Here is a 14,602-nt window from a genome sequence, read left to right on the forward strand (position 1 = left end):
TTATGCAGTAATGATGGAAAGAGAGATGTTGTCGAAGAGGAATAAAAATTAAATTTGGATTGAGTTTAAAAATTCATCTTTATTAAATTCATCTCTTCCAATCAATTTATTTATTCTATTAAATTCTTTTATTTTTGCTTCACTCAGTTTAAGGATTGAACGGTAAGTTTCTAATTTTTCGATTATTTCTTTCCTCTCTTTATCGTTTTCAACCCCACCGCATTGTGGCTTCTTTTTGTAATAGCATATTTTTGATTTAATTCTGTTTAGTTTCTTTTTATATTCATTGTCTGGACTCTTGATGCTTCGTTGTCACTCATTTCTTACGAAATAAAAAAATTAAATATTATTTAAATATAATGGAGTAATAAAATAAATCGGAATTTCTATTAATTTATTGTCAACTTCAACTAATGCATTGCCGTTAATATATCTAACAAATTCAGCTATTGTGTCAAATCTTCGTCTTCTTTTTGTCATTAATTTATCAGTTTTTCCATAATCGAGATGAATTAAAACTTTATTTCCTTGTTTAAAATTCATGAGCCCTGAATTAATTTGTTCACGTTTAACATCATTCAACCTTTCCATTTGCTTTCTAATATATTCCCATTCTTTTGAAATATCATTTTTCATTTCCACTGGTTTCATGTTTAATTGTTCTATGCCATGTATTATTGTAATAATATACTAACTGTTGTATGATGGAGTCATGATTTCCATCCCAGTATATCTGACCGTTAACCCCTAACGCATCTCTAAGAGTTCTCATTACCGCATCAACTATTTTATTATGAAATGTATATGGAGAGGATGAAAGTAAAAATTAATTTGTGGGAAATAATGAGTCATAGCTGCCTGAAATCCTTTATCACCATCACCCCTTATATTATCTACTCTTTCATGATCTAGTAAGTATTGAATAGCTCTTCTTGTTTCCTGTTCTGTTTTCCCTTTCACTGGAATGCAATATAAATATCTGGTGTTAATGTTAATGGCAAATAAATAAGTAACATTTCCTTTTGAATATTCTAAATGATCGATTTCGTATGAATATGGATATGGTGCAAATGAAGGGACTAAATTTTTCCTTTAACGGTTGAATTTTGGGTCAATTGGTTTATTTAATATCTTGAAATCCTTTTTAAAATCTTTTTGCTTCTTAATGTTTGAAATGGATATAATAAAGTGAATGATGAAGGATTAACTGAAGGAGGAGGAGGTACTGTCGTTGGAGGTTTTGGTGTTGCAGGTGGTTTAATTTTATCTGCTTTGATTTTGGATTTCATTCCCCCCTTCATTAATTCTGGATGTATTCTATTCATTTGTTTTAAATATGCTGTATATAAAGGTTTGATATACTTTCCCGCTTCGAGTTTATGTTGAAGGATGAATTCCAAAAGTTGATCTTCATTTAAAAGTCGGGCTGAGTGTGGTTTAACTAATGAATCATAAATTAAAGCTTGTGCTTCATTTATGGTCTGAATGACCTGGGCGTTTTGCACCTTTGTTTTTTGCGGCTCAGGATTATATAATTTATATAATTTATATAATTCATCAATATCTTCTTCTGTTAATACTTTATTTTTGAAATCTTTCAATTGTTTAAGTTGCGATTTAGTTTTTCCCTTTGCATATTCATTATTTTTAATTTTGTCTTTAATTTTAGAAATTATTTTATCATGATATTTCAAAATTTCATTTTTATAATATGGATAATAATATTCCATATCATCGCCCGTTATATTGTTATCATATTTTTGGAGATATGTTTTTAAATCATAATAATCAAGAAAATTTTGATTAAATACTAAATCATCAATTAAAATTTTTAAATCTGCGCTATTCATTTATATAAAAATAAAATAAATGTTTAAGGGTGCTCACCTCTTTGATCAAGAATCACAACCATCATTAACGGTTCCTTTTGTCTCATTTGTGAATCCCATTTTTTAAAAAATAAAATTTCAAATTGTATTAAATAAATGGCATACAACATCCATTTTCACAACATACAGCCTTAGTGTGTGCTCCTGTTAATGCAGTCTTACCGATTGTTAAGCGAGTCATTGACCCGTTTTTAAGTTGTAAATTAATATTCTGACCATCGAAAATAACTTTATCATTTATTATATCCAAATAATTTTTAGGTGTTAATTGTTTATTTTGTCGTAAACTAACACCCTTCATTTTTTGTGCAATCTTTTTAAAATCACTTCCATCAATTGAACCGTTGAATGAAGTATAACACTTAGGACATAAAGCAACCATGTTATCACCTTGTTTCTCAATTGCTAAACCCAATAACTTCTTCTCATGTGCTTTTTCTTCAGCTTTATTCTTTAATTTAGGTTTAAATTTCTCATTAAAACAAAAGAAATCAAAAGGTGCGAATTTGTAAATGTTTTTATCATAAAATTTTTTATCGGTTACAATTGCTTGAAATGCTTGAGTGTTAGGAAGATTTGGGTCGCCAGCGATTGCCCAATAAGATGAATCAGTATCACCTTCAATGAAATGAAAACGATTAACATCCATGCATTTATACATAAAATCATAAATGAAAACCAAATACCAGTATTTTGCGTTATCTAAAGTGAAGAATGCCTCTTGTAAACATGTATCACATCTATAAAATCTATCTTTAAGCATCACTTGATACGTATCTTCACCTATTTCTCTTATGTTTTTAAACTTATTTGACATACATGCAACGCGTGCCTTCTGTGCATTCATTATTTTAGTCTTTGCGTAATTTTGTGTATTCATTGCATCGTAACCATATGATCCATTAAGTGAAATCTTGCAAAATAAACTTTTTCCTTTATTTCCTTCTAATTCAGCCTTTTGTCTTTCATTCATAAATTCGTTCGCAAATTCATTAAAACAAGTGTTTTTAGTAAATGTTAAAATTGATTGAATGTCATCAATGATAAAATGAAATCTGTCTATTAGATACCAAAGATAATAAGAAGAAAATGGTTGATATTGGTTGTGTGTTGATGCTAACTGAGTTAATTTTCTTGTTTCTGGTCAACTGGTAGATTGTTTGATTTCATGTAATTATACATAAAACTGCCAATTTTTTTTCATCTGTGATAATATCTAAGTTTCTTATTATCGGTAAAAAGTTTATGTAATCATTAATGTATTTTTCATCAATGTGACCCTTTACTTCAGCCACGAATAAAGTATTTTTCTTCTTAATTAATTCCCAGTGCTTTTGCTTTCTTTGTTGCTGTATCACAAATGATAACACCATTCAATCTTCCCGGCATATACATTTTATGGTCAGTATATTGAATGAAATCATGAGGATTAGATGAAAATGATGAAGGATATAATGAATTAAAATCAACACCAACGAAATGAGTCATGATGTTGGAAGTGTCCTCATTTGATACAGTTTTAGTTTCTGGATTATATGAAAGTTTATTAATGTGTGTGATTCCTTTAAGATTAACTCTATGTTGAACATTTGATAAACCACCAGTAATTCCATTACGGAGGATGTGATACGCTTCAACTGAATCTAGAGTCATTGGTAAATTATTTTTTAATGTATAATTTCTTAAATTAATTCTTAAACGTTGAACATCTTCATCTTTATTTGATTTTACGACATTGCAATAACAACACATTAACTGACAATTTTCTTTGGTATGTGGTTTTTCATTATCGATTCTATCTAATGTTGGTTTATTAGCATATGTAAACGCTTTACCACACATTTTGCATTTAGATGAAAGGATTAAATCGTGATAGTATTGATAGTCATCCATTGAAACATTGTTTTTAGTATCCCTTTCTGCTTTTTCATCTTGTTTCTTATATGAATCAATTTTATATTTCCAATACTTTTTTGTTAATTCAAAACTTGATTCCACATTTTCTTCTTCTGGATATGTTTCATTAGGATTAAAGTCTTTATATGCTAAAGCGTAACGAATCATTGAAGCATTCGATGATAAAGAAAGATTATGAAGCATGTCAATTTTATAAACAAATGTTTCTTCAATAATTTTATCAATTGGGTCAATCATAATTTCAACATCTTTATTGCAATAATGAATAAAATATTCTAATCTATTCTTAAAATTTTTAGCATCATTGAGATATATTTGATAATCACTATCTGATATAGTTTCTTGAGTTAATGCTGAATAAAATGAATCTTTCGTGAATGGTTCCTCTTTATATAATTCTTCTTCGTAATTTTCCCACGTGATGAATTGATAAGGGAAAAAGGATTTAACACGTGATTTATTGTTTCCGAAATCTTGAGTGAATTGGTCTAATGTTCCACCCGCTATATAATTTCTGATGTCAATAAATCTTAATTCATATGGACAGTTTGTTTTCTTTACAATGATTTGCTTAAATTGAGAAGAAGAACCCAGCATTGATTTTATTTTCCATTTTGCAGTGTTTAAATCACGAAGAATTAAATTTAAATCAAACTTTCCCGAATTAAAACCTATGATATTCACTTTATTGAATTCCTCATCTAGAAGTTCTTTAAACGCTTCCTTCTGTTTTTCATTTAATGTATGGGACAAAGTCCCCGCCGTTTGGTCCGTTTGCGGCTTCATTAATTCTTCATATTGTTCAATATTTGATTTAGCAACTAATGAACAGGTTGAAAATAAAAATTCAATCCAATCAGAGATGAACGAATCACTTGATGTTAAGCAAAAATTCCTCGTAAATGTTTTATCACGGTCTACGACCTCGCCGCTTCGGTCTGAAAGACCTTCAGGACTCAAAGAGTCCGTTTGCGGCTTTATTTTGACAGTTGATGATACCATAAATGGTTTTAAGTAAGCGTTCAAAGTTGCACATTCAGAAAGTTGAAGTTCTTCTTTAGTCTCTAATGTTTCGAAGTCAAAAGTAATATAATATCTTGTTGGTTTATAATATTCCTGCAAATTGTGAGCTAATAGCCATTGATATATCTTCTGTTTCGTGATATGTGGTGCATATGGTTGTTGTGTGTTTTGCAATTGAACGTCTTGAATTAATCTTCCATTATTTTCTTTACATTTCTCACAATGTTTTAAAAATCTTCTTTGGTTTTTCCTTTCTGGGTCATCACGGATAGAATATACTTCTTCTTTGCAAAAGGGGCAAACTTTATATCCTGTGAGTGCTTCAACGTCTGTAATTCTGTCAGCGTGAAGTTTTCCACATGGACTCTGTGTTAATAAAATATTTACTGTTTCAAATTCTGGATCTATCATTATTGATTCCACTAATGGAAAGTCTACCTTATTTATGTCTACGTCTTCTGGTTGAGGGTCACAATAATAAAAATCAATATTAACGTTTAACATTCTTGCTAACCTCTCACTTTCTGATGAAATGTCAAATCCTTCATATGCATCTATGGCTTCATTTAAATAACTTCTACGAGTTTTAGGATTAACACCATCAGGAATGTTATAGAAGCGTTTAAATAACCTTCTACCTTCGGCTCTTATTTGATTATCATTCATTTTAGCTGTTCCGTTTTTGTTCATTTATGTAAGAATAAAAAATTAAAAAATAAATAAAAATAAAGTTTATTTTTTTTAAAGTCCAGGGCTAAAGTCCATAAAATGAATTAAGAACACATAAATTTTTATCATCTGCGACGTGACGAATACATTTTAATTTACTCAAGAATGCGTACCCTGATACATTAAATCTAATTCCTGTCTTATTTAATTTCACAACTTTGAAAAGGAATGTATGAATAGCTATAAAATGATGAGATGATGTTTTATGGGTTGCTTCCATTTTTTCTGAAATAAATGAATAAATATAATGTTTATAAGTTTTCATATCTTTTATATTCTTAATAACGAATGGTATAGACCTTTCAACTTCGTCTTCCTTCGGTGCTGTTCTTTCATATGAAACATTATTAGTATCTTCAATAATGAAACCACAATCGCATAAAATTTTATATGTACCAATTGTTTCTTTTGATATTTTATCTAACAAATCAAAAACTTTATCAACACCTGTACATTTATTTAAATAATAATTTGTGTAAATATCATGGTCTTCTTTCTTAATCGTATTTGTTGCATATGTTACATTTTTCAGTGCTTTTTTGAATTTTTCAGAATCAAGAGGAGGTGAAAGTAATATACATGGATAATCTCCATCGTCAATAAATTGTAACTTATGTTTATGAATAAATTTTGTGCCTTCTTCTGAAAGTGTTTCATCTATTTCACCATCTAATAAATTTTTAGTAGATTCCAAAAAGTAATTTTTATATCTTTCTTCATGAGATTTTTGAACTTCTGATTCTGAAGCTGGGATATTCATTAAACCCTCTACTTCATTCTCATTATATTTTTCAACTTCTCTTAATTCCTTAATTTTTTCATCTATTTCATCTCTTATTTTTTCCAGTCTTTCAATTTCATCATATTCATCATCTTTAATCCGTTCTTCATAATATTCAGGGAAAACATCAGGTTCTTTAGGTTTTTCTTCTTCAGATGTGGGATATAAGAAATTTATAACATCATCTTTATTCATTTTTCCATCATAATCTAAATCATTTAATAACTCCGCGAATTTTTGACAATTTCTTAAATAATATTTATTAACTTCATAACTCGCCTCCTCTAATATATCCTTTATTTCCTCGTTTGTGAATCCCAATTTTTTAACGTCGTTAGTCTTGACACTCATTTTCATACGAATTAAAAAAATAAATTATTCAAAAAATGTAAGACATGAATTTTTAAAGTTTATTTTTTTATTTTTTTTATTTTTTTTTATTTCATTATGTATGGGTTTAGTGAAAATTTCTTACGATTCTGAAAATTTTTAAATCTTGATTTATTCAAAAACGTAAGAATAAAAACCGTAAAAATCATACATTTTTTACTTCATATGTAAAAAAAAATGATACAAAATCGCTCAAAAATGTATGAATTCTTACGTTTACAAAAAAAGTCACAAAAAACCCGTCAACATATACTACTAAACAATGATAAAAATGAAAAGAAATATAATTCTATAAAATAATGATAAATATGAAAAGAAATAGAATAGCATTAAACAATGAAAAATATAAAAGAAATAGAATTTTATAAAACGATGTTGAATATGAAAAGAAAAAGAATAGCATAAAACAATGAAAATGTGAAAAGAAAGAGATTACCATAAATTCAAGGAAAATATGAAAAGAAAGACAATTGAATAAAACAATGATAAATGTGAGAAGAAAGAGAATATAATAAAACATTGATATACATGAAAAGAAATATGATTATATAAAATAATGATAAACATGAAAAGAAAGAGATTTTCATAAAACAACGATGAACATAAAAAAAAATATAGTTTAAGGGTTTCGTTTTGCGAAAAAAACGTACAATACGCAATTTCGCTAAAAAAACATTTAGCTAGCAATTTCGACCTTTGACTCCACTCAAGACGTCACTTTTTTAATTTTGCGGTATCATATTTTTGGAAAATCTTTATGAATATTATATAAAAAGTCTCTTTAATATCTATATTTCATATTTTTATCGATTTTTAAAGTTTTTGCGAAAAGTATTCAATTATTTTTGCTATTTGGTCGGGTAAATGTCAGATTTGCGACATTTTCTGATATGATATTCAGATTCTACGTTGATAATAATGCTTATAGAACCCTCTTGCTATTGTGTCAAAATTGCGAAACCGATAGCAAAAATTTCTCGCAATATCAAAATTGAGATATTGAGTGAATTATGCATTATAGAGATTAAAAATCTGATTTGTGAAAACATCTCATCAGTTTCTAGCTAATTCAAAAATCTTTACTATCTTATTCGATTAAAATGAAAAGGGAATAGTTTCATTATGCTTTAAATGACAGCCTTATAATATAATCATAGTTTTCGCTCAATATGCAGCATTTTTTTTTTCGAAATCTATGGTCAATATCCTAAATACTGATTGCTTTGCATTCATATCTCTTACATTTTCTATACCCACATCACTATTCATTGCTATTCCTATCTTTTTCATTTTTGTTTGTTTCTCATAATTTCTCAAAAAACATGATAACTTGATATTTGTAAATATCATACTTTATAACGTAAATAAGAACTTGACCTATTAAGAAAAGCAGTAATGAAAAGAAAATCTGAAATTCATAAAAATTACAAGTTTCTGATGACAATTAGCTTAATTAAACCAGGTACAAGATTATATAATTGTATTTTCTATCCAATTATCCATATAATATCTTATCCAGAAAAAATAACTTGATCAATACCAAATGATTTTTTAACTAGTAAATAAAGTATTTTCTTTACACACACATTGTATATCATAGTTTTTTTTTTGGTTTCGCAAAACATCCAAAAACAAATATGCTATAAAAGTGACAATTTTAGCAAAACGAAACCCTTATATAGTTTGATAAAACAATGATAAACATGAAAAGAAAGAGAATGTAATAAAACAATGGTAAATATGAAAAGAGACAGAATGTAATAAAACAATATTTAATATGAAAAGAAAGAGAATGTAATAAAACAATGATAAATATGATAAGACAGAGAATTTTATAAACAATTATAAACATAAAAAGAAATAGAACTGTAAAAAACATTGATAAATATGAGAAGAAAGAGAACTAGTTTCATGTTAACATCAGAACCATGTTCGACTAAGAATTTGACAATATCTGTTGAATTCATTTTGATTGCAATACCGAGAGGACATTCATTAATATTCAGAGAATACCAAAAAACAATGAAAAATATGAAGACAAAGATAATTCCATTAAACAAGAATAAATATGAAAAGAAAGAGGGTAAGATTCATATTAACATCAGAACCATGTTCAACTAAGAATTTGACGATTTCAGTTGAATTTGTTTTTATTGCAATACTGAGAGGGCATTCATTAATCTAGAGAGAATTATATAAAACAATGATAAATATGAAAAGAATAATAATTGTTTTAACCAATGATATATATGAAAGAAAAAAGAATACAAAAAACACAATGATAAACATTAAAAGAAATATAATTCGATAAAACAATGATAATTATGAAAAGAAAGATAATTTCATAAAACAATGATAATTATGAAAAGAATGAGAATAGCATAAAACAATAAAAAATATGAAAAGAAAGAGAATTCCATAAAACAATGAAAAATATGAAAAGAAAGAGAACAAGTTTTGTGTTAACATCAGAACCATGTTCAACTAAGAATTTGACAATATCTGTTGCATTCATTTTGATTGCAATACTATTCATTAATATTGAGAGAATTTCAAAAAACAATGAAAAATATGAAAAGAATGATAATTTCATAAATCAATGATAAACATGAAAAGAAAAGGATTATAGCGTATGTTGATAATTCCTCCATGAGTAAGTAAATAAGATGCAACTTCATAATTTCCGAAATGCATACTTTCTGCTATTGAATAATTAGTTTGTCCAAAATTTGATTTAAAGTACTCAGCAATTTCATAGTTATGATAATCCAATGCTGTACTAATCATGTTATTAAATGAATTACCTTCTGCTATCATTTGCATAAAAATGTTCTTATTTCCGGCTTGAACAGCATATTTTCCCGATTCAAAAGTGTATTTAGCACCTAAAATTTTCAAGTAATTGAAACACAATTCTGATCCATATTTAATTGCACAATCAAGTGGTGTGATTTCATTAATTTTCTGATCAATATCAAGGTTTGAGAATTTAGATTCAAGTTCATCAACTTTATCCCATGCAATATAGTATAAAGGAGATTCTGTTGAATACAAATTGAGGATTTCTTCTTCTGTCATTTTAGGTTCGAAATTTTCGAATTTGAAACCTTTATAATGCAGAAGCGTCGTCAATTTCTCATTTTTCGGTTTACTGATGCATGAAAATTCGTTTGATATCTTTTGATAAAGTTCTGTAAATAATTTAATATCTTTGTCACGCATTTGGGGAAAAATATCAATCAAATAAAGTGACATTTGTATAGGAATTTTGTTATTTGTAATAAATTCTATAATTTGCGAAGATACTTGTAAAATATTATTGGAATTGACACCCCAAATAATTTTTGATGTTTGACTATGGTATTTAAATATTTCAATTGGCTTAATGTCACTAAAATCAGAACTTGACATGCTTTGTAAAATTTTTTGTGACAGTATTGATTAAAAAAAATCTAGAATTGTTACATCCATCCAGCATTTAATCCGAAGTGAGATTGCGTAAAGATAGTTAAGAAAATATCAGATATCCTAGTCATAATTTGATTCGATATTATCATAAGGTAAGCTTGAAATCATATCCTTTGCGTCCGATACAGAAAAATTGAAACTATGTTATAGTTAAAAAAATTCGCTCCTAAACCGTATTTTCGCTCAATTTTGCTGCGGGAGGGAACGCCTGTGAATTTTGTCAATTTCTAAAAATAAACTTTACATTCGTAAACTGTTTACATTTGTGGGGATTTTGCGGCTTGTAAAGTTCTCAAATTTGAGAATGCTATTGTCAAATTTTCGGGTTATGAATGATTTAACATACCATATTTTATTTAATCATTAAGATGGAACTGAAACAAATCAATATTTTTCATTTCTTATATGTATCATGTTATTTTTTCAAAATCATCAGCTAATTTGCCATATATTTATAAATTCACTGCTATTTATAAAGGTAGGTCTATTTCAATTGTATACAGGCGTGAAGCCTGTTAAAAATGCAATAAAAGTGTAATTATCATACTAAAGATTATTTTTGATTCTAATGCCGAACAGCGTTTGAATCAAAATAATTGTACGTTTGATAATTTTTATTTTATTGATAAAAAATAGAAATTGAGAAATACAATATCATCAAATTTTCGAATTTAATGTCTAAGTAGGTCCGGTTTTAAGGAGACAGATTCAGCTTGAAATCATATTCTTCGCACGTAAATCTTTCAATTGACTCAAATTTTGAGAGATCAGACATATATATCAGAAATAAAATCACATATGGCTCCATTCATTCAATGTTTACATTTTGAAGATGCATCTATTTTGTCAGAGAGGTAATTACCATGTTAACAATTAAAAAGTTTTGTTCTTCAAATTATATCAAAATAATTTTTACAAAAAACAAGAAATAAAGATACCAAACATAGCTATCATAGTTGAGCATTTCATATATAGAATTTCTCTTTGCTGTCATAGCAATTGTAAAATCATTCAATTGAGCCATACAATTTACCTTCATTGGGCCATGTATACTTGAAATAATAATAAAAAAAAGAATTAAAATTAATTCTTCTCTAAAAGAATTAAGTAATAGTTTTAGAAGACACGGAATTGTCTCTTGTCAGCACCGACAGCAGCTGGCTTAACGTGGATAACGTTGAAGTGGACTGTCTTGGAGAGTGGGCGGCATTCAGCGACTGTAACAAGATCGCCTTCCTTGACGAGGAATGCTGGTGAGATGTGTGCTGGGATCTTTGTGTGGCGCTTCTCGAAACGCTTGTACTTACGGATCCACTGAAGGTAATCGCGGCGGATGATGATTGTACGGCGCATCTTTGTAGAAACGACGACACCACGAAGGACACGGCCACGGATGGAGACTGTGCCTGTGAATGGGCACTTAGCATCGATGTATTCGCGCTCTTCAGCTGTCTTTGGTGTTTCGATCTTGAGACCGATGGATTTAACGTAACGCTGCTTCTTCTCAGCATTGGCATGCTTCTTGGAGGCAAGGAAGAGTTGTGGCTGCTTCTGGAAAGCGCGCTCTGTCTGAACAGTGGACATCAGATAGAAAGGCCTAGTAAAACCGTTTTTTCAATTCAAATTTCGTTCCTCCTATATTGGTGCTGCACGCCGATAATCAATTTAATAAAGTATTAAAATTTATATCATAATGAAAATTATTTTGAAAGTCAAGTATCTTTGAAAGGGAAACTAATGCTTTAAAAAATTTTTTATATATCAAAATACACATTTCTTTAGTTTTCCTTCAACCATTAGTCAAAGCAACACATAGTAAGCCTACACATTGGCTCCTTACAAAGTTCTAAGTTAAACATGTATATTCATCGAAAGATCTTTTGATTGCATTGAAGAAGAGGACATAATGCAATGAAAATACCTTCATTAGCTGCTATTATCGAAACAAAATGTATTAAACTACATACACTTCATTTAAGCAGTAAATATAGGATTGATAAGTGAAAAATTCATATATTGTATCAAAATGAATGTATCAATAAGAATTATGATTAATCCTTAGTAATGAAGAAAGGATTTAAGTGTATGGTGTTTTTACTCCATTTTTGTTTTGAGATCAAAATTTTTAAAAAGCGTTTTTATGAAAATGAAATGAAATTTATATATTCTGAAGGATATGTAATCATTAGAAATAATTTTGGAGGATTGTTAATTTTGAAAAATTATTATCGTCATGGAAGCGGTTTTGGTCTGCCTTTTGAATGGTAAATCCAGCTGAACACAAGCCAATCATCCACAAGAAGACAAACAGATTCCACCGCCCACAGTCCGATCTCTGGAAGCGTGTTCCTTCCGCTTGGCGCCATCCACGTGGTATCGATTCTCGTTTCCGCAGGAAGTATCGTGGCACACCACTCCACCCAAGTGCTGGTTTTGGCTCTGATAAGGAAACAAGATTCATGCTTCCAAACGGCTTCATCCCAGTTATCGTTCGCTCACTCAAAGATCTCGACATGTTACTTACAAAGAATACAACACATGGAGCAATGATCTCTGCTCAGGTTAGTGCTAAGCTTCAGCAAGAAATCATCAAGAAAGCTCAGGAATTAAACATCGAAATCCTCAACCAAGCTCGTAAGCATGTTGCTCAGGAGCAGTAAATAAAATACCAATCTACCAACTGGATTATTTTATAAAGAACTCATTGAAATAAATCATTTCCAATTTTTATTTTAAAATTAATAATATTTTTTATGTAGCAATCATGTTTTATCTTGCTTCGATTTAAATAAATGTCCATTTAAAGATTTATTTTCGTTTTTCTCAAAAAGAACTGTTCTTGAAATATTATCTCATTAATTTTGGTTTAATGTTGATATGCATTCGCCAGCCATAAATATGAGTGAATTAAGTGTTTTTAATGATATCTGCAATTTGTTAAGTTTCAATTATAAATTTTCTAATCAATACTGATTTTAAATCACGATGCAATAGTTATTTCAATGAACACCTGCCAAAGCTGATTGAAAGTATTATCATGAATAATGCTACATTGAATTTATGCTTAATGATCGAGTTCATTCTCAGAATGTTAAATTTGAACTACTTCATAGAATGCAAAGGCGTCATTTTGAAGTTCAGAAGAGAACTAGATCTAAATAAAAGTAAAATTAAAATAAAAATTAAGTTTTTAAAGAATTGATGTATGCAAACATATTATATATTTATATTTCCTGAAATATTACTCATTTTTCGGTTTTGAGTTCAATTCTTTTCGACGTTTTTCTTCATTTTCAATAATCTTCTTCCAATATTTATCTGGAACCCATTCTTCGCATTCAGGAACAGGTTCTGGGAAGAGAAATTCTTTCCAATTATGTATAAAGCCATAATCATACATATTTTTAACTGGTTTCTTAGATTTATCATTCCGATGCTTGTAATAATAATCACCCCACTTGTCAAGTTCAATTGTTGTCCTTCCTGTGGAAATGAAGTAAATTTGTTGTCCGATGAAAATTACGAGGAAAATAATTATGAAAAAGAACAAAAATTCACAGAACGCGTTGAACTTCTGTTCTTTTATGAGAACAACAGCAAAAATCTGTGCATTGACCTTAAAACTATTGGTCCATTTAATTTTTTGATAATAAGCATACATGATCAAGAAGGTAACATACAAATCAGCATACAAATAATATGCTGATGCCACAACGCAGCCAACCAAAAATAATAAGAACCATCTATGGGTTCTTTCGCCAATTGAAGCAACTACCCATGGGCAATAGTGATCGTATTTGGCAATTCGACGCTGTGTATAGTTGCAGTAGCGAGATCTTGCAACGGCTGGGATGTGAAGTGTTCTGCAAACTTTGTGATTGTAAAGAATGAAGTCGAATGGGTATTTCTTCATATATCCGATAACATTTTTGGAAGTGATAACGCCAGGATCTAAAAATTGAAGAGCAATTATAATTATCCAAGGAATTGCAGGTAAAACAACGCTTAAAATCTTATGAAGGAACAGATTTTTGTAGAAAATATGAATATATGGATATGTGCAAAACCAATAATCAGCAACTAAACCTGCATAAAGTAATGCGAAACTTATTAGAATGAAATATCTGCAAGGACCGTTCTTACCCATGCATGTATCATTATGGTCCGGTGAATCTGGTATATTAAATATCTTTTTATATTTTGCAATGAACCAATTCGGAAGTGTATTTGCGAAAAATCTGTAAATTGAGCCAATAAATGTATTTCTAACACAGCTGTTGTTACCATATATCATTACGAATGTGGCAAATGCAATAAACAATATGTAAGCTATAATAATGTATCCAATCATAAATTTTTTTATATAAAAATTATTCCGTGTAAATTTTTGAATAATCTCAATTTT

The 14,602-nt window shown here is 28.9% G+C and overlaps 5 protein-coding genes and 1 pseudogene across 6 annotated transcripts, besides 1 other annotated feature; 1 reads left to right on the top strand and 5 right to left on the bottom strand.

Moving 5' to 3' along the window:
- Nucleotides 1–6,658: part of a mobile genetic element that runs on past the window's edge.
- On the bottom strand, nt 2,090–5,519 carry TVAGG3_0089280 (annotated as a pseudogene). Its single transcript has one exon. A coding segment is annotated over exon 1 (3,430 nt).
- On the bottom strand, nt 5,955–6,534 carry TVAGG3_0089290 (uncharacterized protein; the record flags this gene model as incomplete). Its single annotated transcript, XM_051222386.1, has 1 exon — nt 5,955–6,534. A coding segment is annotated over one exon (580 nt), but the record flags the coding sequence as incomplete, so codon positions are not given.
- A 2,660-nt stretch (nt 6,659–9,318) lies between the features above and the next one.
- On the bottom strand, nt 9,319–10,129 carry TVAGG3_0089310 (protein ubiquitination; the record flags this gene model as incomplete). Its single annotated transcript, XM_001300557.2, has 1 exon — nt 9,319–9,984. The coding sequence occupies one exon, from the start codon at nt 9,982–9,984 to the stop codon at nt 9,319–9,321; it is 666 nt and encodes a 221-aa protein (XP_001300558.1).
- Nucleotides 10,130–11,219: 1,090 nt separating this feature from the next.
- TVAGG3_0089320 (Chain L Uncharacterized rRNA-Binding Protein) lies at nt 11,220–11,795 on the bottom strand (the record flags this gene model as incomplete). The annotated part of the gene is made up of 1 exon (XM_001300556.2): nt 11,314–11,781. The coding sequence occupies one exon, from the start codon at nt 11,779–11,781 to the stop codon at nt 11,314–11,316; it is 468 nt and encodes a 155-aa protein (XP_001300557.1).
- Nucleotides 11,796–12,440: 645 nt separating this feature from the next.
- TVAGG3_0089330 (60s ribosomal protein family) lies at nt 12,441–12,935 on the top strand (the record flags this gene model as incomplete). The annotated part of the gene is made up of 1 exon (XM_001300555.2): nt 12,459–12,857. One exon carries the CDS (start codon nt 12,459–12,461, stop codon nt 12,855–12,857), a length of 399 nt encoding a protein of 132 aa, XP_001300556.1.
- A 470-nt stretch (nt 12,936–13,405) lies between these two features.
- TVAGG3_0089340 (cysteine S-palmitoyltransferase protein) lies at nt 13,406–14,566 on the bottom strand (the record flags this gene model as incomplete). The annotated part of the gene is made up of 1 exon (XM_051222387.1): nt 13,439–14,344. The coding sequence occupies one exon, from the start codon at nt 14,342–14,344 to the stop codon at nt 13,439–13,441; it is 906 nt and encodes a 301-aa protein (XP_051107373.1).
- Between the last annotated feature and the right edge of the window lie 36 nt (nt 14,567–14,602).

Source organism: Trichomonas vaginalis, chromosome IV, assembly GCF_026262505.1.
Source record: "Trichomonas vaginalis G3 chromosome IV, whole genome shotgun sequence".
Taxonomy (NCBI): Eukaryota; Parabasalia; order Trichomonadida; family Trichomonadidae; genus Trichomonas; species Trichomonas vaginalis.